General features: G+C 44.1%; 2 protein-coding genes across 3 annotated transcripts in view; both read left to right on the top strand.

Annotated features, from left to right (window-relative positions):
* ABCB10 (ATP binding cassette subfamily B member 10) overlaps window positions 1–14,770 on the top strand; it is a 34,346-nt gene extending 19,576 nt beyond the window's left edge. The window contains exons 7-13 of one of the 2 annotated variants that reach the window (XM_027530397.1): window positions 1,188–1,283; window positions 2,427–2,636; window positions 4,422–4,501; window positions 5,628–5,808; window positions 10,070–10,113; window positions 12,129–12,163; window positions 12,623–14,770. In XM_027530397.1, the coding sequence (XP_027386198.1) occupies window positions 1,188–1,283; window positions 2,427–2,636; window positions 4,422–4,501; window positions 5,628–5,808; window positions 10,070–10,113; window positions 12,129–12,163; window positions 12,623–12,854 (878 nt within the window). In that variant the 3' untranslated portion in view covers window positions 12,855–14,770. Of the gene's footprint in view, window positions 1–1,187; window positions 1,284–2,426; window positions 2,637–4,421; window positions 4,502–5,627; window positions 5,809–10,069; window positions 10,114–10,306; window positions 12,093–12,128; window positions 12,164–12,622 lie in introns of those variants that run through there. The other variant, XM_027530398.1, reaches the window with a different exon arrangement.
* Window positions 14,771–21,506: 6,736 nt separating this feature from the next.
* Window positions 21,507–23,718, top strand: part of NUP133 (nucleoporin 133) — a 56,693-nt gene continuing 54,481 nt past the window's right edge. Inside the window, exon 1 of the mRNA XM_027530497.1 lies at window positions 21,507–21,801. Coding sequence (XP_027386298.1) covers window positions 21,620–21,801 — 182 coding nt within the window. The 5' untranslated portion in view covers window positions 21,507–21,619. The remainder of the gene's footprint in view (window positions 21,802–23,718) is intronic.

The following is a 23,718-nucleotide window of genomic DNA, read 5'->3' as shown; positions in this document are numbered from 1 at the left end:
CTTTCTGTGCCCGTTTCACACTTAGCCATCGTCAGCTTTCCTCCTGGCCCCCAGTCTTGTGCTTTCTGCCACATTTGACTTGATCTTTCTTAGAAGTTTTCCATTTTAATGAGCTTTAACTTAACAACATATTCTTTGATGGAGTGTGCTTTTAATATACTTAAAAAGTCATCTCTGAACCCAAGGTCATGTAGGTTTTTCTCTTATGCTGTCTTCGAGGAGCTTTATGGTTTTGCATTTTGTGTTTAGATCATTTTGAGTTAATTTGTGAAAGATGTAAGGCCTGTGTCCTGATCTGTTTTTTGCACACGGAAGTCTAGTTGTTGCAGCACCGTTTGTAGAAAAGTCTACCCTTTCTCCATTGAATCGCGTTTGCTCAACTATTGAAGGGTCATTGACTATATTTATGTGGCTCTGTTTCTGCCCGATGCATCCTTAATTTAACCTGAAGGTTTTAGTCCACTCTATCTTACACAAATATCAATATACCCTAGGATATTTGAATTGCATTTTTTCAGCACCCTTACGGAGGGAAAGTGTTACAAAGTATATGTTCTGGCAGTTGACATGGACCAGTGAACTGGGGGGGGGGGGGGTTTAAATCATAGTTCAAAGATGACTTTTAAGCAGAGGTTGTTAGTGTATCTAAAATTGCCAGATTTCTTTTCAGTTTCTAGCCTAGTAAATGTTGTATTTGTTGAGTCTGAAAGATGGGTTGATTTTGTGGACGTGTCTTTTAAATGAATGTTGGGGTACCTTGTATTCCTTTTTAATATGAGATAAGCATTATATTTTATTTTTATTGCTATGCTTTTGACGAAGCAGTCTTTTCTGTAACATTGTGATTTTAATTCAGTGGTTAACTAGTATGACTATATATATTTGTAAATCCCCTGATCAGACCAAAGCCTTATGAGAGATAATGAAATTGGAGGAGGAGAAGCTGAAGGAAAACAAGGGTATGAGACAGAGGGAATTCTGACGGACCCATGGACTGTAGCCTACCAGGCTCCTCCGTCCATGGGAGTTTCCAGGAAGAGTACTGGAGGGGTCGCCGCTGCCTTCTCCTGAAAGTGACAGATTTTGAGTTAAAGGCAGGCTATTGCCACTGTGCCCAGAGGGATTGGGGTAGCAGGGGGCCATTTATTGGCCGATGATGGATGTGTGCCCTTGCTTCTCATCCTCAGGTCTCAGCTCCTTCTACTCAGAGCTAATGAAGGGACTGGGTGCCGGAAGCCGCCTCTGGGAGCTCCTCGAGAGAGAACCTGAGCTTCCTTTCAATGGTGGGTCTGAACTGCGTTTGCTTTTCTTTGCTGGGATTAAACATGTGTGATTTAGGACAGTGAGACCAGCTTCCTGCCCTACCTGGGAAGGATGAGCATGAACTAGACACCATCTTTACCATGACAGGGACGGATGGGGCCATCGGAGGGTGGGCAGTGAGGACAGATTCCTATTGGGTGCTGCTGGGGGCCCCAGGGTGTCCCTGGAGGTGGGGACCTGACCACACAATGTGCCCCCACTGTTTCCCTCCCTGCAGGTGACGTGTTACCACACACAGCAGGAGGAAGTGTGTGCCGCTCAGGAGTGCAGACAGGAAGGGCCTGGCCAAGCCACCAGAATTGTCTTCCTTAGTGATTTTGACATTTGGGGGCAGGGAGAAAAGGAAGAGGGTTCATGCATAGAAAAGCCTCTGAGTTGCTTGGCTTTGGGGATTGGGTGGAGGACGCTGATGCTAATTGGCTTCGAACCATCTCCTTCATGAGCTGCTTCACTGGAAGCCCGTGCTTGGGGCAGCTGTGGCCTGGGCCGAGCAGTCAGGCTCAGTGGAAGAAGCAGCGATCACTGTCGGCTACTCATTGGCCCCAGGGCAGTAGTGAATGCCAGTGTACTCCACTGTGATAGACCGGTAGGAATGAGGCCAACTGGGAGAGATGGAGCCACTTCTCCCAGTCGAGAGCAGGGTCACCCCCGGATAGAACTGACCTCTGACCCCCTCAAGCTCTGGGGCTGTTGTGCAGCGCCTTCCTGTTCATCATCCTCTTAAAACAAGTCTTTAGAGAAGGTGAGATAAACCCTGGATGAGGGGCCTGCAGAGGCAGCCCACAGGGAGAAGGCCATTGGATTCAGCTGGCAGCTCTTGGCTGGAAGCTTCATCAGCTGCTGCTTGTATCAGTAGGACTGGGATGTGGACTTGGGCCTCTGAGGGCTGCGAGGCTCTAGCATAGTGGCCAGTGTGCTGTGTTGCTGGTACAGAGCAGGCTCGGGAGCACGGGACTCAGCTTCCTCCTGACTGGCCTGCGAAGTGCCCAGACTCCAGAGCTCGCTGTGCTGGGCCGAGGCCGTGGTCAGGTCGGTGGGGCCCTGGGCTCAGCTGTGCACATGTGCTTGGCGCTGAGTGATTTGTGTCCCGTCTTACCTTTCAGAGGGAGCTGTTTTGAATGAGAAAAGCTTCCAGGGTGCTTTGGAGTTCAAGAACGTGCATTTCGCCTATCCAGCTCGTCCAGAGGTGCCCATATTCCAGGATTTCAGCCTTTCTATCCCATCAGGATCTGTCACAGCACTGGTTGGCCCAAGTGGTGCTGGCAAATCCACAGTGATTTCCCTCCTGCTGAGATTGTACGACCCTGCTTCTGGTGAGTGGTTCAGCGTGTTGTGGGACAGGGGCCTCTCTCGAGCCCTTCTACTCCTGAGCCTTGGGAGAGGGTCTGAGTGTGCAGAGGCCATGCATTGTGTGAGTTCTGAGTGCCAGAGGGTCTGTTCCCAGGAAGGAAGTCCCTTAGACAGCGGTGTCACTTTTCGGGCTGTGAGCTCACCCAGAAGGCCTGTCAGGCATGTTGTCCTTTGTGTCCACGTCCTCGTCTCCTGTGCTGTGTCTTCTGCTCCTGGAGCGGGGATCAGAAAGGTGCCTCTGTGGGACTCTGACGGCAGCATGTGGAGAACGTGCTGCCTGCGCCGTCCAAGCTTGTGCAGGCGCCCGGGTCTCCTTGAAGCCCACCATCCCTCCCACCCGGGGCCGGCATGCAGACAGGGCACGTGGCTGTCAGTGAGTCACTCCTGTGCTGCTCCACTGATGCTGTCTTGAAGTAGTAGATATTTTCTCACTTTGGTGTTTATTTTTAACTGCATTATAGCATCTTTTAGAGCAAAGAACACATTCTGTTACTTACTTATATCTTTTAAAAAACAGATATAATTGACATTTAACATTAACTAACATTGACATTAGTTTCAGGTGTACAGCATAATGATTCACTATGTGTAAATATTGTGAAATGATGTATATATTGTGAAATGATCACACAATCATTAGTGTGATGTTAGTGTGCCAAGTTAACATCCCTCACCACACGTAGTTGATATCCTTCTTTATATCAGAGTTTAGAGAAGATATTCTGTGTGTGTTGGTTTATTTTTGGATTAAGGAAACGTTGTTTGTCCACAGAAAAAAACCATTGGTAAAATAAAAAATCGGTTTATTTATTTTTGGTCATGTGATTTGTGGGATTTTAGTTCCCCGACAAGGGATTGAACCTGGGCCCTCAGCAGTGAGAGATTGCAGTCCTAACTGCTAGACCACCAGGGAATTCCCTAAAATCATGAATTTAAAGAGCAGGTCTTATAGTCTTTTTGGTTAGAACACCGTGAGAGCTGGTTGTGTGCCAGATAATGATCTGATGTGCAAAACCACCAAGTGTGTTAGTGGATATCACTACACTGTCTGCCTCTGGAATCACTGCCTGGACTTACCTTCTACTTGCTATAAAATTCTGAGCTTAGGAAAATCCTAGCGAGAGGGATGCAAAACATTGAGTCTCTGGTTTCTTCATCACAGTGGACAGATCAGGGAGAAAAGGATCTGCAGTTATATTCCTGCCTTGTGGAGCCTGTACAGAGCGCTTAGGCTTTCTAAGTCAATACCTTGGGTTTTTTGTAGGTGTGTGAAAATTTATTTTTGGCTTGTATAATTCCATATACCTAACTGAGAAAGAATCGGATTTCTTGTGTTGGTCACTCATCGTAATCAAGAGGCATGATTTCGTTCCCTCAAGGTGTAAAGGAAATTCTGTCAGCTTGGGTCAACGAATTACATCTGATGGTGAAACACTGCCATCGTGTCAGTCAGATAGCAGACTCTTCTACATCTGCACTGACACAGGAGGGAAGGCAAGCTGGCGGATGAGCTAGGTGGGCTGGTCATCCACCCATCGCAGGGAGAGAGTAGATGCAGATGATCCAGAAAAGTCCCTTCCAGCTCTGAAAGTCACTGAAACCCACTGGTTTTAGATTCTGTTTGGAGATTTTGAGTATCTAATCTTTAAAAAACTGAGTCTGGAGTTTTTCTGCCAGATCCTATCTGTGTGTGTATCAGTCACTGGCCCCATGGCACCCACTGACCTCTTTCCCTTCTTCCCTGCAAGGAACAATCAGCCTTGATGGCCATGACATCCGTCAGCTAAACCCAGTCTGGCTGAGATCCAAGATTGGGACAGTGAGTCAGGTAAGAGGAGAAGGGTCCATTTTTATTACACTTTCTTTTAAAATTGCTTTTGTCATTTGCTTTTCTCTTGGTCTTGAACCTTTCGAAAGAAAAGGAATGGATGTTTTTCAGAGGTAGTAAACTAACCTCTTTGGGCAGGTTGTTTATGTTTGTAGTGCTGTTTCCTGAAGACCTTAAACATTTTAACCACCTGAAGCATTATTTTTTCCAAAGGTAGAGACTGTCATTACTTGTAATACAGGTAGTCTAGAAGATTGGGGAGAAAAAGATACAGCTTTTTAGCTTCTTTTGACTCTTTCTCAGTTCTCATTTTCATTAGTAGCTGGTCTACTGTTTTGCCTGAAGGGTTTCAGAGATAAGCAAGCAAAAACTATGCTAAGAGCCAGGTCCCCTTGCAAAGAGGTAGAGGATTTCAAGAACATTAATATGGTCTCTTTGATGAAGCTGTTTTTCATAAGACCACTTAGTGCAGGGGGATTTTGACAAGCTATTTATATTTCTATTACCAAGTTTTGTGCACAACAGACAAACCCAAGCCTTCCCCGACTCCTGGGCTTCTCCCTCCAGTGAACCTCCCCTCAGCCCACTCCTCTGGGGACGGGTTGGGGACAGTGATGGGCTTGGCTCGGGAGTGCTAGGGTAACAGCGGTGCCATCCTCATTAAGGATAGAGGAAGAAGCTGGGAGTTTGTTAGCTTCTTAGGACAATTCCACAGAACAATTCTCTGCAAATGCCACTTTCCCATCTGCTTTGTGTTTCAAGAAGTGACAGAAAGAGATGGATTCTCCCTTCGTCCTTGGAGGGCAGGCAGCTGGAGAACGCAGACGGGGTCGAGGTCTTCCTTGGGAAAGGGGACTTGCATTTACAGAGCATCTGCTACATGCAGGGTGAGGGCAGGATCCTGCAGTGGTGATCTTCAGATGGTAAAGTCAGTCCTGCTCATGCTAACGTGAATTTTTTGGACACTGTGGGGTAAATTGATGGAGAATGAGAAAATAGAACCTCCCAAAAATACCCAGTATATTTTCTCTGGGAAAAGTTCTTAGATGTAAATATTGTACTAAGCTCCACTGTATTACTGGCCTTTTGAAATTTTCAATAAGTATGTTTTCTTTCCAATGTGTAGGAGCCAATTTTGTTTTCTTGCTCAATTGCGGAGAACATTGCTTATGGTGCAGACAACCCCGCCTCAGTGACCGCTGAGCAGATAGAGCAGGCAGCCGCTGTAGCCAATGCAGCTGCTTTCATCCAAAATTTCCCTCAAGGATTCAGCACTGTGGTCGGAGAAAAGGGCGTTCTCCTCTCAGGTGCGTTTTTGTTACTCTTCATTGCAAAACGTCTCTGCTCCAAAAAACTCTCCAAACATTTCCTATCACAGTGTTATTTTTTAATTTTTTAAAGGCTTTTGTCCTTAGAGTTTGTTAAATGAACATTTTTGTTTTCTCAGATCTCTTTTGTATGTGACAATTCCCCAATTCCCTTCACTTTCCACCCCAGAGGTGTTTCCAGGCTCACACTGGATGTCCCACTGGGCAGTATTCAGCCACAGCTGCTTTTTCTCATCTGAGAATAGATGTTTTACAATTCAAGATCCTTGAAAGTAAGACAGATACTGGATGGCAGGATGACTTGTCCTGGGAGGCAGAGACTGAGTCAGAGTAGACGTGCAGCTGGAGGAGATTGTGTGTAGACCCAGGGCTGACAAGCTTTTCTATAAAAGGCCAGAGAGTAGATGATTTAGGTTTGTAGGCTACATGTGGTCTCTGTCACATAGTCATCTTTTTTTTTTTTTTTTTAAACAACTCTTTTAAAATGTAATAACCACAGAGAGGCCCTGGTACAGACCTGACCCAGGCAGAGTCCATCATATCCTGTTCTGGACAGTGGGAGCTCGCAGGCCTGTGGCACCACTGGGACTCCAGTGGTGGGACTCCCTGTGACGTCAGCTCAGGCAGCGAGTCAGGTCGCATTATGGGGGCCGAGTTACGGCAGGGAAAAGGTAACAGTTCTGCTGCTTTCAAGTGCAGGAGTGGGACTAATGGATAGAGAAGTAAGTTCAGTTCAGTTCAGTCAGTCATGTCCTACTCTTTGCAGCCCCGTGGACTGCAGCCTGCCAGGCTTCCCTGTCCATCACCAACTCCCAGAGCTTGCCCACACTCATGTCCATAGAGTCAGTGATGCCATCCAACCATCTCATCCTCTGTCATCCCCTTCTCCTCCTGCCCTCAATCTTTCCCAGCATCAGGGTCTTTTCCAATGAGTCAGCTCTTCGCATCAGATGGCCAAAGTATCGGAGTTTCAGCTTCAGCATCAGTCCTTCCAATGAACACCCAGGTCTGATCTCCTTTAGGATGGCCTGGTTGGATCTCCTTGCAGTCCAAGGGACTCTCAAGAGTCTTCTAAACACCACAGTTCAAAAGCATCAATTCTTCAGCACTCAGCTTTCTTTATAGTCCAACTCTCACATCCATACCTGACTACTGGAAACACCATAGTCTTGACTAGATGGACCTTTGTTGGTAAAGTAATGTCTCTGCTTTTTAATATGCTCTCTGGGTTGGTCATAGCTTTTCTTCCAAGGAGCAAGCGTCTTTTAATTTCATGGCTGCAGTCACCATCTGCAGTGATTTTGGAGTCCCCTCCCAAAAAATAGAGAAGCAAAATTTTGGTTAAACACAGTTCTATTTTGTTTTTATTACAAATATTGAGAAGTGCTTCCTTTCACGATGATCTTTGTAACTGGATCTGCACGAGCAGGGCCAGAGGCCTCCATGTCAGAGTGAGGGCTGGAGCAGGAATCCCTTCCAGCACTAAACTTTTTGCTTGAACTTAGGCTATAGATAGTTTAACACAAAAATGTTCTAAGACTGTTGTGTATGATTTGTTAAAACTATAGGCAGTAGATGAAAACCTGCTTTTGATGGATGGGGTAAGTTATGGCCATAGAACTGTTTCTGCGTCTCTGGGACAGCGTGTCCTTGGGCAGGATGCTGGGAACTTACAAGATGGAGGTGCAGAACTGGGAGTGCCTGTGCTCTGCCCACCGGTGCATCACCTGCTCTCTGGGGGCAGAGTCTGTGTGTCCTTCCCTTCACCAGGATTCCCAGGCTCTGTCTCCCAGTGAAGTAACCGAAGGTTTCAGTCCACTGTGGAGGAAGGGGTGCGCTTCTAGCCACAGACGCCCTGTGTGCTTATTGGCACCTGGGATTTTCAAAGCTGACTAAAGCCCTTACTGGCCGCTCTGCCCACCCACACTGAGCATTCGGACCCCCACCAACCAGAGAAGTTCAGATAGAAAGGGTTTTTCCTCCCTCCCTCATTGTGAGGATGGGATTGCCTGGTTGAGGACAGCTTTCAGCAGTACCATTCGTTTCAGTTTGAATGATTAACTTCTTTTAGATGAAATAAGAAGTATATTCAGCCAATAAAATTCATTACCAAGAATGGAACTGAGTTTTCTTACATGATGAACTAAGGTAGAAGGAATGAGTAGTGTCCTGCTGTGAGACTCCATCAGCTTTAAGTTAGGCTAGTGGCCCTGGAGAAGAGGAGAGGGCCAGTGGAACAGAATTGAGGAGGGGAGTCACCACTTTCTGTCCTTCTGCATTTCCCCTGCTCACCCCACCCACTTTGTTTGGTAAAGTTGGAGCTGACAGACAAGGCAGGGGGTTGGGGCTGGAGTGGCTGCTCTCTCTGCCGCCCCCGGTATCACACATGCACAGCTCCCACACATGCAAGCTGCTCCCTGGGCTGGGAGAGAGAGCCAGTGAGAGTGGAAGCACAGAGTCATGCTTCAGGCAAACAAGGGCATTACCATTCCAGCTGCCTTTGCTCTCATCCAATTCACGCACTGCTCTGAACCCCAACTCTCCTGAGTTTCCTTTTCCTTTCCTACTACAAGAGGCACTCTGTTGGGGGGAGGGGAGAGCAAACGTGTGTGGTGATAAGCACAACCCATGCACAGTTCAGCAATACGTGAACTGTGAACTTCCAGATGTTCAAGCTGATTTTAGAAAAGGCAGAGGAACCAGAAATCAAATTGCCAACATCCACTGGATCATCAAAAAGGCAAGAGAGTTCCAGAAAAATATCTATTTCTGCTTTAATGACTATGTCAAAGCCTTTGACTGTGTGGATCACAATAAACTGTGGAAAATTCTGAAAGAGATGAGAATACCGACCACCTGACCTGCCTCTTAAGAAACCTGTATGTAGGTCAGGGAGCAGCAGTTAGAACTGGACATGGAACAACAGACTGGTTCCAAATAGGAAAAGGAGTTCGTCAAGGCTGTCTGTTGTCACCCTGCTTATTTAACTTCTATGCAGAGTACATCATGAGAAATACTGGGCTGGAAGAAGCACAAGCTGGAATCAAGACTGCTGGGAGAAATATCAATAACCTCAGATATGCAGATGACACCACCCTTATGGCAGAAAGTGAAGAGGAACTAAAAAGCCTCTTAATGAAAGTGAAAGTGGAGAGTGAAAAAGTTGGCTTAAAGTTCAGCATTTAGAAAACTAATATCATGGCATCCGGTCCCATCACTTCATGGCAAATAGATGGGGAAACATTGGAAAGAGTGGCTGACTTTATTTTTGGGGGCTTCAAAATCACTGCAGGTGGTGATTGCAGCCATGAAATTAAAAGATGCTTACTCCTTGGAAGGAAAGTTATAACCAGCCTAGACCACATATTAAAAAGCAGAGACATTACTTTGTCAACAAAGGTCTGCCTAGTCAAGGCTATGGTTTTTCCAGTAGTCATGTATGGATGTGAGAGTTGGACTATAAAGAAAGCTGAATGCCAAAGAATTGATGCTTTTGAACTGTGGTGTTTAGAGGACTCTTGAGAGTCCCATGGACTGCAAGGAGATCCAACCAGTCCACCCTAAAGGAGATTAGTCCTGGGTGTTCATTGGAAGGACTGATGTTGAAGAAGCTGAAACTGCAATACTTTGGCCACCTGATGCAAAGAGCTGACTCAGTTGAAAAGACCCTGATGCTGGGAAAGATTGAGGGCAGGAGGAGAAGGGGATGACAGAGGATGAGATGGTTGGATGGCATCACCGACTCAATGGACATGAGTTCAGGTAAATTCCGGGAGTTGGTGATGGACAGGGAGGCCTGGCGTGCTGTGGTTCATGGGGTCGCAGAGTCAGACACGACTGAGTGACTGAACTGAACTGAATGCACAGTGCAGACCTCGGCAGTGCACTGACCAGCTGTGAGTCCTCCTGCAGGGTGTTCATGGCACAGTCTTTCATCTGTGAAAAGGGATCATTATAGAATCTACTTCACAGGCTTGTTTTTGAGATGAAATGAAATAATATGTGTAATGCATTTAGGAAATGCCTGGTACATAGAAATCCCTCAGTGTTAGCCATGATAATAATTCTTATTTTAATCTCTAGAGTGATGAGGAGGTAATATATTTCAAACATGTTTCTATTCTCTCATCTATCTCAACTTGATACCTTCAGATTGTCACATAGTGTATCAGTAAAGCCTATTACCAAGAATTTTTGTTAAGACCTTTAGTTTAAAATATATATATATTGTCATTGTCAGGTGGACAGAAACAGCGAATTGCAATTGCCCGTGCTCTGCTTAAGGTAAGCCTGAAGCCACTTGGTTGAGGGGTTTTGGCATTGTTCTTAACTGGGGACCTTGTAATTAGTAATGTACAATTTTTCTCCTTTCTTTTTGGAGGAGGTGGGTAGGTATATTGTGGACAGCTCTGGTGAAAGATGAGTTGGGAATTCCACTGACTGTGTTCAAATTTAACAAGTATTTCTTGTGTACTAGGAGCTCAGTACAGTGCTGGAATTATCAGAGGGAGAAAAGTTTAACACATAGATCTTCCATCAAGTAGCATACTGAGTATTAAAGAAAAATGAATGTCTATATGTTTATAACTGAGTCACTTTGCTGTACAGCAGAGGTTGGTACATTGTGAATCAACTATACTTCAATAAAAAAAATAATAAAATTAAAGAAGCATACAGTCTCTAACTGGAGAAACTAATTACATCAAAATACCGAAACAGTATAAGTATACTTACTTGTATAGTATTTAATAACCTGCTCAACTGAATCTTGGGCTTCCCTGGTGGCTCAGTGGTAAAGAATCCACCTGCCAGTGCAGAAGATGCAAGAGATGCAGGTTCAATCCCTGGGTCAGAAAGATGCCCTGGAAGAGGAAATGTTAACCCACTCCAGTATTCTTGTCTGGAGAATCGCATGGACAGAGGAGCCTGGAGGGCTACAGTCCGTGGAATCACAAAGGACACGACTGAGAATGAGCACAACAAACTGAATGGTACAGACTTGAAATGCTTACACGAGACTCCTGAGAGGAAACGGAGAAGCTGAAACTCACAGGCACTGGCATATTTTAGGAAATGATGGCCTTCTCCTTTGTTAAATAAGTACTCTCCTCAGATTTAAAGGTGATTTAAAAAAAAAACAACAGCTTTACTGAAGCATGATTTGCATATCATAAAACTGAGTAGTTTTAAATGTACTTTTCAGTGACTTTTAGTAAATTTACAGAGTTGTGCAACCATCATAATCCAGTTTTAGCACATTTCTATCACCTTGATACACCTGAGCAACCTTTCTGCATTCCCAGCCCCACCTGCCAATAATCTACTTTCACTTTGTCTAGATTTGCCTTTCTGGACATTTCAGGTAAATGAAATCAGACAGTGGTCTTCTGCTTCTAGCCTCCTTTCCTAGTATAGCTTCTAAGATTCCTCCGTGTTGTAGCCGTATCAGTACTTTGCTCCTTTCCAGTCCTTCGTAGGACAGACCACAATTTGTCTATGACTCATAGGTTAATGAACACTTGAGTTATTTCTGGTTTAGGGCTGTGAGAAATAGCACTGCTCTGAATGGTGTACAAGTTTTTGTGTGGTTATGTTTTCATTTCTTGTGGATAGATTCCTCGGCAAGGCTAGAATTTATCTGTTACATACACTGGCTGACTCTTCTTTCTTTTCAGTTTTGTGTGTACTGCTCCCAACTAAACTCCAAGAGGACCCCGAGAGTTAGACTATCTGACTCACTTTAGAGCCCCATCTAATACTTTTAGTTGTTTCGCCTGCAGAATAAAGCTACACTATAAACATCCGGTTCATTGATCACAGTGACAATGGTTTAAAGTCATCTCTAACTCTTCCATTTACAAGCTCATCTCAAGCACATATGAACTGTCTTTCATCCTTTGTAGACGCTTTATTGTGGTAGAATTCACACGCTAGATTGTTCACCCATGCACAGCATATAGTTCAGTGCCCGTGTATTCAGAGTTGTGCATCCATCACTGTAATCAATTTTAGAACCTTTTCTTCATCGCCAAAATAACATTGACACACACCCACCCACCTTATTTCCCCATTTACCCCAACCCCAGGTGACCACACATCTGCCCTTACAGATGTACCTGTTCTGGACATTTCCTGTAAATGGACTCATAGACTTTTATGTCCAGCTCCTTTCATTAGGGTGTTTTCAGGAGTCATCCATGTTGTATCATGTATCAATACTTTATTTCTTTTTATTTCTGAGAGTTATTTTTTTCTAATAAAATTATATCTTTCTTATCTTTTTAATGTTTTTCCTTCAGAATCCCAAAATTCTTCTCCTAGATGAAGCAACCAGGTGAGGATATCTTAATGTGTAATTATATTAAATCAAATTCTTTCTTTATCACAAACTTACTCTTCTGTATTTCAAGTGGCATGGCTGAGAACACCTTACACTTTAAAGGGATGGGATATGAATTAAGCATGTCAGTTGGGAGGCAGGGAACAGGATGAATTGTGAGTTGAGGCTTCTAGGTCCAATTCAGACCTTTGTGATGAATCCTTCATCACTTATCGGCAGATGTGAAGAATCCTTTTTAACTTACATGGCAGTTCTCTGGAGATCAAGGGTTCAGAGCTTCTTTTTTGATAGTAACTTTATAAAATTTAGACAGTTGACCCAGGGAGTTGCAGTTTTGATCACAGTAGACGTTAGCTGCTTATGAGGGGCTCACGTGTGTGTACCAGGAAACACACGCGTGAACAGTGTGCGTGGCACTGACGCCTTTGCCTTCCTGTGGGCTCTCCTCTTTAGTGCCCTGGATGCTGAGAATGAGCACCTCGTACAGCAAGCTCTAGACCGACTGATGGAAGGAAGGACAGTGTTCATCATTGCCCACCGTCTGTCCACGATTAAGAACGCCAACGTGGTAGCTGTCCTTGACCAGGGGAGAATCATCGAGTGTGGGAAACATGAAGAGCTGCTTTTGAAACCAGATGGGATGTACAGGAAATTAATGAACAAACAGAGTTTTATTTCAGCATAAAGAAGCAATTACTGGTATGAGAGGTTTTAAAGCAAAGCTGCACTGCAAGGGGAAAAAAAAAACTCAGACTGTATGAAATCTGTAAATCAGAGTTCAAGTCCTTTGAAATCTGCCTATTTTTTCCAAAGTTTGTAAAATAGTTTTGAGATGGATCTGTTCTGAAGACCTTTTTATTCAGAATTTATTAATTATAACTTTCTAAATGGTCTAGAGCACTGAAGTTATTTTCAGGTTTTGTATTTTATTTTATTTTAGAATATTTTGATTAATAGAGCATGGCACTTCATTTTCTTTTATCTGCTGTCATAAATTGAAGCTGTTGTCATACGACAACTTTTAAAAGAGAATTACAAATAAAAAGCCTAATTATTTTAGGCCAGTTCACCAACCACTGTGTAATCTCTTGGTAGTACTCTACCTACCTTGGGTCTCATCTTACCAGGTAGCATGAGAGACGGTGAAAAATCTAACCCTTTATTTTATCCTGCTAATCTCATAAAGAAAACTATATATATATTGTTTAATTGCTAAGTCGTGTCCAACTCTTTGCAGTCCCACGAACTTCAGCACACCAGGCTTCCCTGTCTTTCACCATCTCCTGGAGTTTGCTCAAACTCACATCCATCGAGTCAGTGATGCCATCCAGCCATCTCATCCTCTGTCGTCCCCTTCTCCTCCTGCCCTCTATCTTTCCCAGCATCGGGGTCTTTTCCAATGAGTCAGCTCTTCGCATCATGTGGCCAAAGTACTGGAGCTTCAGCTTCACCACTAGTCCTTCCATTGAATATTCAGGACTGATTTGTTTTAGGAAATATATATATACAGAAATAGGTAATGTCACATGGCAAGGCGGGGTCATTTATATTCCCTGTCTCCTCTGTCTTCAAAGGGATGAAAGTATAGGAATATGTGTTCCTCTGGGCTGAGACTGTGTTGCCATGTGTGCAGTTTTTCGCATTTTTGGCACTTGAGAGCCTGATGAATTTTAAAAAGGGAAGAAGCCCCATCCTTTGAATATGAGAACTCTGTTTTCATTATTCGTGTATTTGGGAAGTGAGGCATGAACTGCCAGGAATTATCAAAAAAGATGTAATTTTACACTTAGATTGTAGGCATGTATCTTGAAAATTATCTTTTAAGAGTTTATAATTCCTAGTCAAATTTTACAGTGTTTTTTTCAGTTAAATAGTTATGAAATTTCATTCAATGAGGCTAAATTCCAAAATTATTAATATAGCTGTAATTTCAATCTTAAAACATTTGAAGGAAGCTTATACATTCTACAAAATGTCAAGAAACCTTAAGAGCTTTTCACCCTCTGAAAAGAGGATATAATTAACCATCTTTCTTTTATTTGTTATTACAGTTAAAGCTAAACTTCTCAAAAATTCCCAAGCAATGTTTTCAGCATTGCTTTGGATTTGTTGTATTTATATCAGCACTGTTAAGTTGCCGTTCCCTCAAGAAAAAGTACTTTTCTGTAATGATAATGTCAGAACCTAAGAAGTAACAACATTGATATGACTGAAAAGGAAGTTTTCTCAGGTCCTAAGTATTGTGATTAGCTTCCTGATTATACTGGGAGAAACCACTACGTCCTGATAAGCATGGAGCATCAGCTTTTATTCTACATAAGGGAATTCATTAATGAATTCAGTGAATAAATGAACTCTGCTTTTTGAATTTAAACAGTACCTCTGTGACAGTCATCTTGAACAAGCTTTACTCATGTTCTTCAAGGTTTACTACTATGGTGGTGTTCTCAAAAAGCAGACAAAACACAACTACAAGGTTGGATCTGAAGGAAATCTCTTTGTGCCATAGTATTTACAAAATTGAATGTGATCATTATATTTTATTTTCTAATACAAGGTATTCCCTTTTATATGATGGATTAAAATTTATAGTGAACTTTATCTGTGTTTGTCATTTCTTGTAAAACTTTTTACTACATTCAGTTTCTTACTAGAATTTATAAAGATTCAAGACTAAAAAAACATTACACACCTAGGAAAGTGAGAGTAATTATAAGTTCCATTCCTTTCATCCTAATCTTTTAAAAAATTTTTACTTACTTACTTTTGGCTGTGCTGGGCTTTCGTCGCTGTGCATGGGCTTTCTGTAGTTGAGAGTAGCTGGGGCTACTCTCTGGTTTGGCTTTGGGGCTTCTCAAGGGCTGATCCTGTGGCTCAGTAGTTGTGGTACACAGGCTTAGTTGCCCCTTGGCATGTGGGCTCTTCCCAGACCAGAGATCATAAGTGTCCCATGCATTCGCAGGCAGATTCTTATCCACTGCACCACGAGAGAAGTCCCTAAGATTTTTAATGCCCTCACTTGTTATTTATAAACATTGTTTAGTTGCTTCAGCACAGTAAGGGAGCATCTCCTGCCATGTGTCAGACAACAAACTGTGCTGTAGAACTGATGATAGATGAGTGAGGTGTAGTTTCTGCCCTCTAGAAGGTTCCAGTGTAGAAGGAGCCATCAGGTATATAAAAAAATTAATTACAAGAGAACAGTTAACACCTCTGTGACATTTAGCTAAGATAGAGTTTGGTGCCACTCTTTATTTTCAGAGTGCACATGTTACCACATTGGTTACTTGGACAACCCTGTAATTTAAATAAATACCTATCCCTACTCACAGATGAGGATGAAAGTACAGGCAGGTTGTGCATTGATGCAGCCAGCCTTGATGCCGCATACAGGAAGATGCCAGAAAAATGGGCAGGGCTGGCACAGGGGCCATCATCACCACATGGGAAACAGTTTTCATTGTGTGTGCATGGGAGCCACTGAAGGACATGTAACTCATGTGGGCAGTATAAAGATGAGCAGAAAGAAAGCTTAAACTATGTGAAAACCTCCATGTGAAGATGAAATACACATTAATGACCCGAGTGCTTTGTCCGCTCATCCAGGTTCCTCTCTGCAGTGTCTCTAACCTTGGACCTTGCTGGTTCCCATGAAATAGTCACAAATTAAGCCATTACAGGCTGTGCCCTGTATTTGGACCTTTATGAAGTAGGGCTCTACTTAGGAACTCCATTTAAGCTCCATTTTCCCATAACAGTGCCAAAGCTGTTAGAAAACAAATGAAAACAAATGTAAATGTCACAAAACATTAAGTACACTAGTGAAGGAAGTTTGTGGAGACTGCATTGTAAATGTTTGGGGATGTTTTTGTATGTTTTTACATCTGAGACATCGTCGGGCTTAGCTGGTAATCTCCATTCAACTCACTCAATAAACATTTACAGAGCACCTTCTGTTCTGTTGGGCTCTGTGCTAATGCTGGCTGGGCCTTCCTCAGGAAGTTGGTGCTGGTGGTCTACAGCTGTGACCTCTTACCTGTTTTGTATGTCCTGCGAAGCTAACGAGGGTTTTTACAGTTTTAAATGGTTTTTAAAAGTTCATAACACTTGAAAGTTACATGAAATTCAAATTTCATTGTTCAAAAGTTGCTTTATTGGGGTGCAGCCATACTTACTTGGCAACAGGCTGTAAGCCAGGGACTCATCCTCTCTGTCCCTTGACAGAAAGAGTTTGCAGCCCCCAGAACTGGTGATAACAACACATGTTCTTCACTGCTTGAAGGATGTTTAAACTATGCTGAAATTTAGAGTTATTTCAAAAAATTCCCTTGCCACTAGATGAGATTAAAGGGATGCCTTGGAAATGATTGCACGCATACATGCTCAGTCGCATCCGACTCTTTGTGACCCTATGGACTGTAGCCCGCCAGGCTTCTGTGGGATTCTCTAGGCAAGAATACTGAGATGGGCTGCCATGTCCTCCTCCAGGGGATCTTTCCCACCCAGTGATCAAACCCGTGGCTCCTGTGTCTCCTGCATTGCAAGTGATTTTTTCACCGCTGAGCCCTGGATAATATCCACCATAAGTTCGTCACTGCACCCCTGCCTTCCCATTGGAAGAGGATCATAATTACTGTGTTGCTGAAAACAGAATTCTGACAGTCCTACCACATCTGCAAGAAATAATCCTGACTGCTTTCTTATTGATGGCTGCAGTAATGAGTTCTACATCAATCAGTTTGGTCCTCACTGAAAGAGCTGCATTTTAGGAAGCTGGACAGAGGGAGGCACATGTAGGTTGAGCATCTCATAGACACACACATACTGCACTTGTGAGGGATTTTTCTTTTTATTTTAATAAAACAAAAATGGACTTACATTGGACATATTAATTTTTAACCAACCTGTTTTTAAATTTGATGACAATATTTCCCTACATTTTAAAGTATTCATTACACACATCCACATGTGTTCTTTTTAACCTATAGCATTCTATAATGTTAGTATATTATAAATCTATTGTTAGATTTATCTTTCCATATTCTCTGCTGTCATAAACAATGCTGCCTATATATCTTTGTTATGATTTATTTTTTTCAAATTTCTTAAAGTGTACACTATTTGATTTTGCAGTTTTTTTGACATCTTCAAATGTGATATTTCTATTCTCTAATTCTCACAAGGGGGCACTACTAGCAACTTAACAGAGACACAAAAAGGTGACACAGATAGTAGAGAGAAAAGCTGGGGATTTGAAACAAGTCTCATTTAATTCCAGAGTCTATACATTCTCTCAATTACTGTTGTTTTCCTTGTTGAGTCGCTAAATTGTATCCAACTCTTTTGTGACCCCATGGACTGTATCCCGCCAGGCTCATCTGTCCATGGGATTTCCCAGGCTGGAGTGGGTTGCCATTTACTTCTCCAGGGGATCTTCCCAACCCAGGGATCAAACCAGAGTCTCCTGCATTGTCAGGTGGGTGGATTCTTTACTACTGGGCAACCAGGGAAAGCCCTCTTAATTACCACACAGTAGTTACCCAACTTCATGGGAAATAGATGGGGAAACAGTGGAAACAGTGTCAGACTTTATTTTTGGGGGGCTCAAAAATCACTGCAGATGGTGACTGCAGCCATGAAATTAAAAGACACTTACTCCTTGGAAGGAAAGTTATGACCAACCTAGATAGTATATTCAAAAGCAGAGACATTACTTTGCCAACAAAGGTCTGTCTAGTCAAGGCTATGGTTTTTCCAGTGGTCATGTATGGATGTGAGAGTTGGACTGTGAAGAAAGCTGAGCTCCGAAGAGTTGATGCTTTTGAACTGTGGTGTTGGAGAAGACTCTTGAGAGTCCCTTGGACTTCAAGGAGATCCAACCAGTCCATTCTAAAGGAGATCAGCCCTGGGATTTCTTTGGAAGGAATGATGCTAAAGCTGAAACTCCAGTACTTTGGCCACCTCATGCGAAGCATTGACTCATTGGAAAAGACTCTGATGCTGGGAGGGATTGGGGGCAGGAGGAGAAGGGGACGACAGAGGATGAGATGGCATCACTGACTCAATGGACATGAGTCTGAGTGAACTCCAGGAGTTGGTGATGGACAGGGAGGCCTGGCGTGGTGCAATTCATGGGGTCACAAAGAGTCAGACATGACTGAGTGACTGAACTGAACTGAGTTACCCAAATGTCCTAAGACAAAAAAAAAAAAAAAAAAAGTCCCAAGACAGACGTCTCCATAACACCATAACACCTGGGAATGCAAATTTAGAAATGCAGATTCTTAGCCCTCAGCCCAATGAGTCAGACACCGAGGTGGGGCTTATCAGTCCAGCTTAACCAGCCTTCCAGGTGGTGCTTAGGCTGGAGAGGCCTTTGCACTACACTATTCTTTCTTCTGGACTTCTTAAGTGGCTGTTGCTACTGCTACTGCTAAGTCGCTTCAGTCGTGTCCGACTCTGTGCGACCCCATAGACGGCAGCCCACCAGGCTCCCCCGTCCCTGGGATTCTCCAGGCAAGAACACTGGATGTGTTGCCATTTCCTTCTCCAATGCATTAAAGTGAAAAGTGAAAGGGAAGTTGCTCAGTCGTGCCTAGCAATCCCATGGACTGCAGCCTACCAGGCTCCTCTGTCCATGGGATTTTCCAGGCAAGAGTACTGCAGTGAGATGCCATTGCCTTCTCCGTCTAAAGTGGCTACACTAGATAAAATGAGGTGAAAAGATAAATAGGGAAATGGCAGCACTAGGGAGGGATAAACAAGTACCTGGCTGGCTGCCCCAGGTATATGTGCTGCACATCTTCTGTTCTACTCGCCTTCTCCACTATTTCCTCCAGGAGGTGGGCCCTCCCACCAAGAGGACTGTCCTAGTATTCTCCTCCTTCACATTCTGGCCTCCTCACACTGAGGTCAGGGCACTTCCATTTCCAGCTGTTCCCTCCTTCTGGGTGGCCTTGAGTTGGTTGTGTCTCCTGATCCACAGCCATGGCCTGGTGACCCCTTCTTTTCTTGGCCCACTTGTTCTTAGCAGCCTCAGGGCTCTATACAATCTCTGCTGCTGCTAAGTCATTTCAGTCGTGTCCGACTCTGTGTGACCCCACAGACAGCAGCCCACTAGGCTCCCCCGTCCCTGGGATTCTCCAGGCAAGAACAATGGAGCGGGTTGCCATTTCCTTCTCCAATGCATGAAAGTGAAAGGTCAAAGTGAAGTCGCTCAGTCGTGTCCGACTCTTAGCGACCCCATGGACTGCAGCCTACCAGGCTCCTCCGTCCATGGGATTTTCCAGGCAAGAGTACTGGAGTGGGTTGCCATTGCCTTCTCCGTTACCTTTATTAAACTCTCTACCCAGCTCGAGAGTGCTATCTGTTTCCTTTAGGATCTTGTTTGATAGTCTACAAGGCCCTTCCCGGGCCCTCATTTCTCCAGATTCCTCCACTTTTAGTCACTTGTCATTGGTTGGTTTGTCTAAAGACCCTGGAATCTGCCAGGCTCTTTGCTGCTTCTGGTCCTTTGCCGGAGGATCCACTGCTTCAAATACGCTTCCTCTTTTTTTGCCTGGCTGAGGGCACATCTCAGCAGAGATGTCCTTTTCTCTCAGAGGCCTTTGTAGATCTTCCTCCAAAGTCAGATACCCAGTCATTCTCTATCAGACACCCTCCTCTTTTCTTCCATTGTACACATATCAACTCGTGGTTGTGTAAATAAATTTGTGTTCATTTGTTCAGGACCTGTCTTTCTCATTGGCCTGTGATCTCCACGAGGGCAGGGCCCATGTCTGCTTTGCTTACAGTTAGAAACTTAGCACTTAGCATACAGGTTGGCACATGGAAGGTAGTCAATAAGAATGAATGAATGACTGTCTGTTCACCATCCTCCAACAGTCATACATCTGGACTCCATGTCAAGTCACATAGTATGGGACAATGCAAAAGGCTGGGCTTACTGAAATTATCATTCAGTACTCACCTCAGGTAGCTAGGGGTCAGTATCCTGTGTTTTCATAGCCTGAGTTTCCTCAGGGCTCACCAGCTTACATGGTGGCAGCAATCACTGATGACTATGACATCCTTTGTTTACTTATATGGCAGGCAATATTCCACTTATCTGGAAGGACAGTGTTGAAGACCATCCAGAGGCGAGAAGACCCCAAAAAAGGCAAAAGGATAAAAAAGAGGGAAGTGTGAGCACTTTAACCAGGGCAAAGGCAATGCAGATGTGGTTTCTACTAGAGATGCTCAGGAGTACAGTGTCCCAGGTGCTACAGTGGAGGAAAGTGTGAAGGATGAGTCTAGAATAGAGCTCTTCTTTTTGCACTGGTCAACTAACCAATTTTATCCAACGGGGCAGAGGTGGTAGTGAAACAGGGGTCCTAAAGAAAACCTGAATTCAGCTTTTAATGAGTAGATTGTGAGGCATGCGCAGGATATCCAGGTGAAAGCGGTCCACTAGGGCTGTCAGACGGAGAAGGCATTGGCACCCCACTCCAGTACTCTTGCCTGGAAAATCCCATGGACAGAGGAGCCTGGTAGGCTGCAGTCCATGGGGTCGCTAAGAGTCGGATACGACTGAGTGACTTCACTTTCACTTTTCACTTTCATGCATTGGAGAGGGAAATGGCAACCCACTCCAGTGTTCTTGCCTGGAGAATCCCAGGGACGGAGGAGCCTGGTGAGCTGCCGTCTATGGGGTCGCACAGAGTCGGGCACGACTGAAGCGACTTAGCAGCAGCAGAGCTGTCAGAAGCCTATGGTTTTTTATCAGGGCCTGCTAGAGATACAGACTTGTTATGTCACTAGCATGAAGGAGAAATGACAAATCTAGGGAATAACATCTATAACACTAAATGTGAAACCAGTGTCAGCTTTTACAGTTTTCCTCCCTTATTTTGGACCAGGGAATGAAGTCTTTTCATTTCCCAAGAGGTTCAAGAAGGACCAGAGTGCCGGGGCTTTGCGTTTCAGCTGCTGGAGGGGCAGCCCCACCCTCCAGACCGGAGAAGAGCCCGTGCTTTTCCAGTTTCACTTCCCTGGAAACTCTGGACTCTATCTCCTCCACTGTTCCGCTCCAGGGCCTCTCGCTCAGGCTCCCCGTCAACTTCGAGGGTCCGCAGCTTTCACAACGCCCCACGGCTCGGCGTTCTCCTTTACATCATCAAAGCGCGCCCCATTCCGGTTTCTCCTGCTGGCCCGGCCAAGCCTCGATACTCAGCGCTGCATCTCCATGTCGCCACAGCGCACCCTACCTCTCAATTTTTGCTGGGGTCTCGACCGCGCCCTGAGGCTCGCGCAGAGCTTGGACGTCATCACAGCGCACCACACAGCCTGGCGCTGCTCTTTGACGTCTTAATCGCGCGCCCTCCCGCCCATCAGGTGTTCGGTCTCCGCGCGCGGGCTGCGCTTTAGCCCCACGGCTTGAACGTGCCTTGTCTGTTGCCTGTCCTTTGGATCATGTTCCCGGCAGTCTCCTCTCCGCGGACCCCGGGGACCGGAACTCGAAGAGGCCCCCTGGGCGGAGTCGGGCCGGGCTCCACGCCCCGGGCGACCAGCAGGAAGGGTCTGACTCTGGGGTCTTCTCTCAGCTCCCCCGTGCTCTTCTCTCCGGCCGGCCGTCGGAGCTCCCTGAGCTCGCGGTGAGTGGTCATCCTGGGTTGGGTTCGTCGACTCACAGGCTCACGGGCCTCCAGAAGCCACGAAACCAGGGACGGCGAGGGACGCCAGAGTGTTGGGAAAATAGACATCCGTCACCCTTGCACCCTTGAGTGATTATTTCAGCCTCGCTTTGATTAATTCATCAATTGAGTCTTTGCTTCACACACTTTGCATGGATTTACCTTTGTGTAGAGGCAGCAGCAGCAGAGGTGGAGTAAGCTCCGAGAGTTGGTGATAGTCAGGGAAGCCTGGCGTGCTGCAGTCCATGGGGGTGGCAAAGAGTCGGGTACGACTGAGAGATGGACAGGGGCTTCCTAGGTGGCTCAGTGGTAGAGAGTCTGCCTGATAAGCAGGAGACACGAGTTCGATCCCTGAGTCAGGAAGATCCCCTGGAGAAGGAAATGGCAACCCACTCCAGTTTTCTTGCCTGGAAAATTCCATGGACCGAGGAGCCTGGGGGGCTGCAGTCCATGGGGTTGCGGAGTCCAGCAGGACTTAGCAACTAAACAGCAACAGAGATGTTGAATTAGAATCTGGTGATTAGAATCAGGTGGTTACCTGCCTTGTTCTTATTACCCCTGTAATCTAGTGTAGGTCACACATGGTCTCCTCATCTGCGAAATGGCAGTAATGAACCTAATCTGAGCCTGCCCAAGGAGTCAAAATAAAATGCCACGATGCAGATTAAAGTGATGGTGGCAATGAAAGCCTCAAACCCTGTAGAATCATATTTGCCTAACATACTAACTCCCTGTTAACATCTGCTGATTGATAAAGGGATTTTAGTTACAGAAGTTAACCCTGAAGCTAAATTAATAGGGGAAAGACTTTCCATAAGCAACGAAATAAGAATAGTTGTTATGTTACCAAATAAAAGTGTGGCACACCAGTGCACGTCACTTGTGAGACCATGCTCTGCATCTCCCCTTTCATAGTTAATCTCGAAGCACATATGTTTCTTGAGTGGTTCCCTTTGAATTCGTCTATCAAAAATGAATTTGCCTCTGTAAGAAAATGGGAATATTGAGTCTTGAACTCATATTTAAAATTTATGTATAGAAAATTGCAATATTTTAAAGGATAAGTGATTTTTAAAGAATACCTTGTATTCCTTGACATTTGTAAAGTGCTCTTCAAATGCTAATCTTGTGATTGTTTTCTACTCCTTTTGACAAAAGTCAGTGAATGAAAGTTACACTTTGTTTTCATCTTTTTATTTTAATTTCTTCTTAACTTTCGGTGATCAAGTCAAAGAAAAACCTTTGTTATATTCAGTCAGAAATAATGCTGTCAACCACTCTGTATGTGCACTCATTTAATGATAAGAGAATCCTATGATAAGAGAATAACTTTTGTATTGATATATTTATACTTTTTCTGAATGTTAAGAAGAAGGTAAGAAGGAAATATAATCTCTACTGCTGTATCTGTTATTGAAGAAGAGGTAACAGCAGATACTCATGACCCTACTTAATTTCTTGATTTTGATGGTATATCTAGTAAAATCTTATATTTCTAGATTTGATGAGAGCTTAAAGATGATGTAACCCAATGTTTGTAAAACTTTTTTGACCACAGAGTATAATAAACTGGACTCTATATTCTATTTTGTTTTTCAAAAATGTTGAATGAAACCCTCAAAATGACCTATAATTTGAAAAATACTGATTTAGTCCAACCTTCTTATTTCACAGTTAAAGAAGCAGAATTATAAAGCGTTTAAGTGACTAGATCATAGATCTAATTACTGAAGCATGAGAATTGAAGCCAGATTCTGTTAGTTTTTTTTTTTTTTAATGAAAAATACATTTACACAGTATACATGAACCAGAAGCTTTCACTATTAAAATAGTTTTTCACTATTTCATTTTTCTTCTTGTTTATCAAAGATTTTCTCT

Source organism: Bos indicus x Bos taurus, chromosome 28 (assembly GCF_003369695.1).
Source record: "Bos indicus x Bos taurus breed Angus x Brahman F1 hybrid chromosome 28, Bos_hybrid_MaternalHap_v2.0, whole genome shotgun sequence".
Lineage (NCBI taxonomy): Eukaryota > Metazoa > Chordata > Mammalia > Artiodactyla > Bovidae > Bos > Bos indicus x Bos taurus.
The sequence above is the reverse complement of the archived record's forward strand: the minus strand, read 5'-3'. Positions and strand labels throughout refer to the sequence as shown.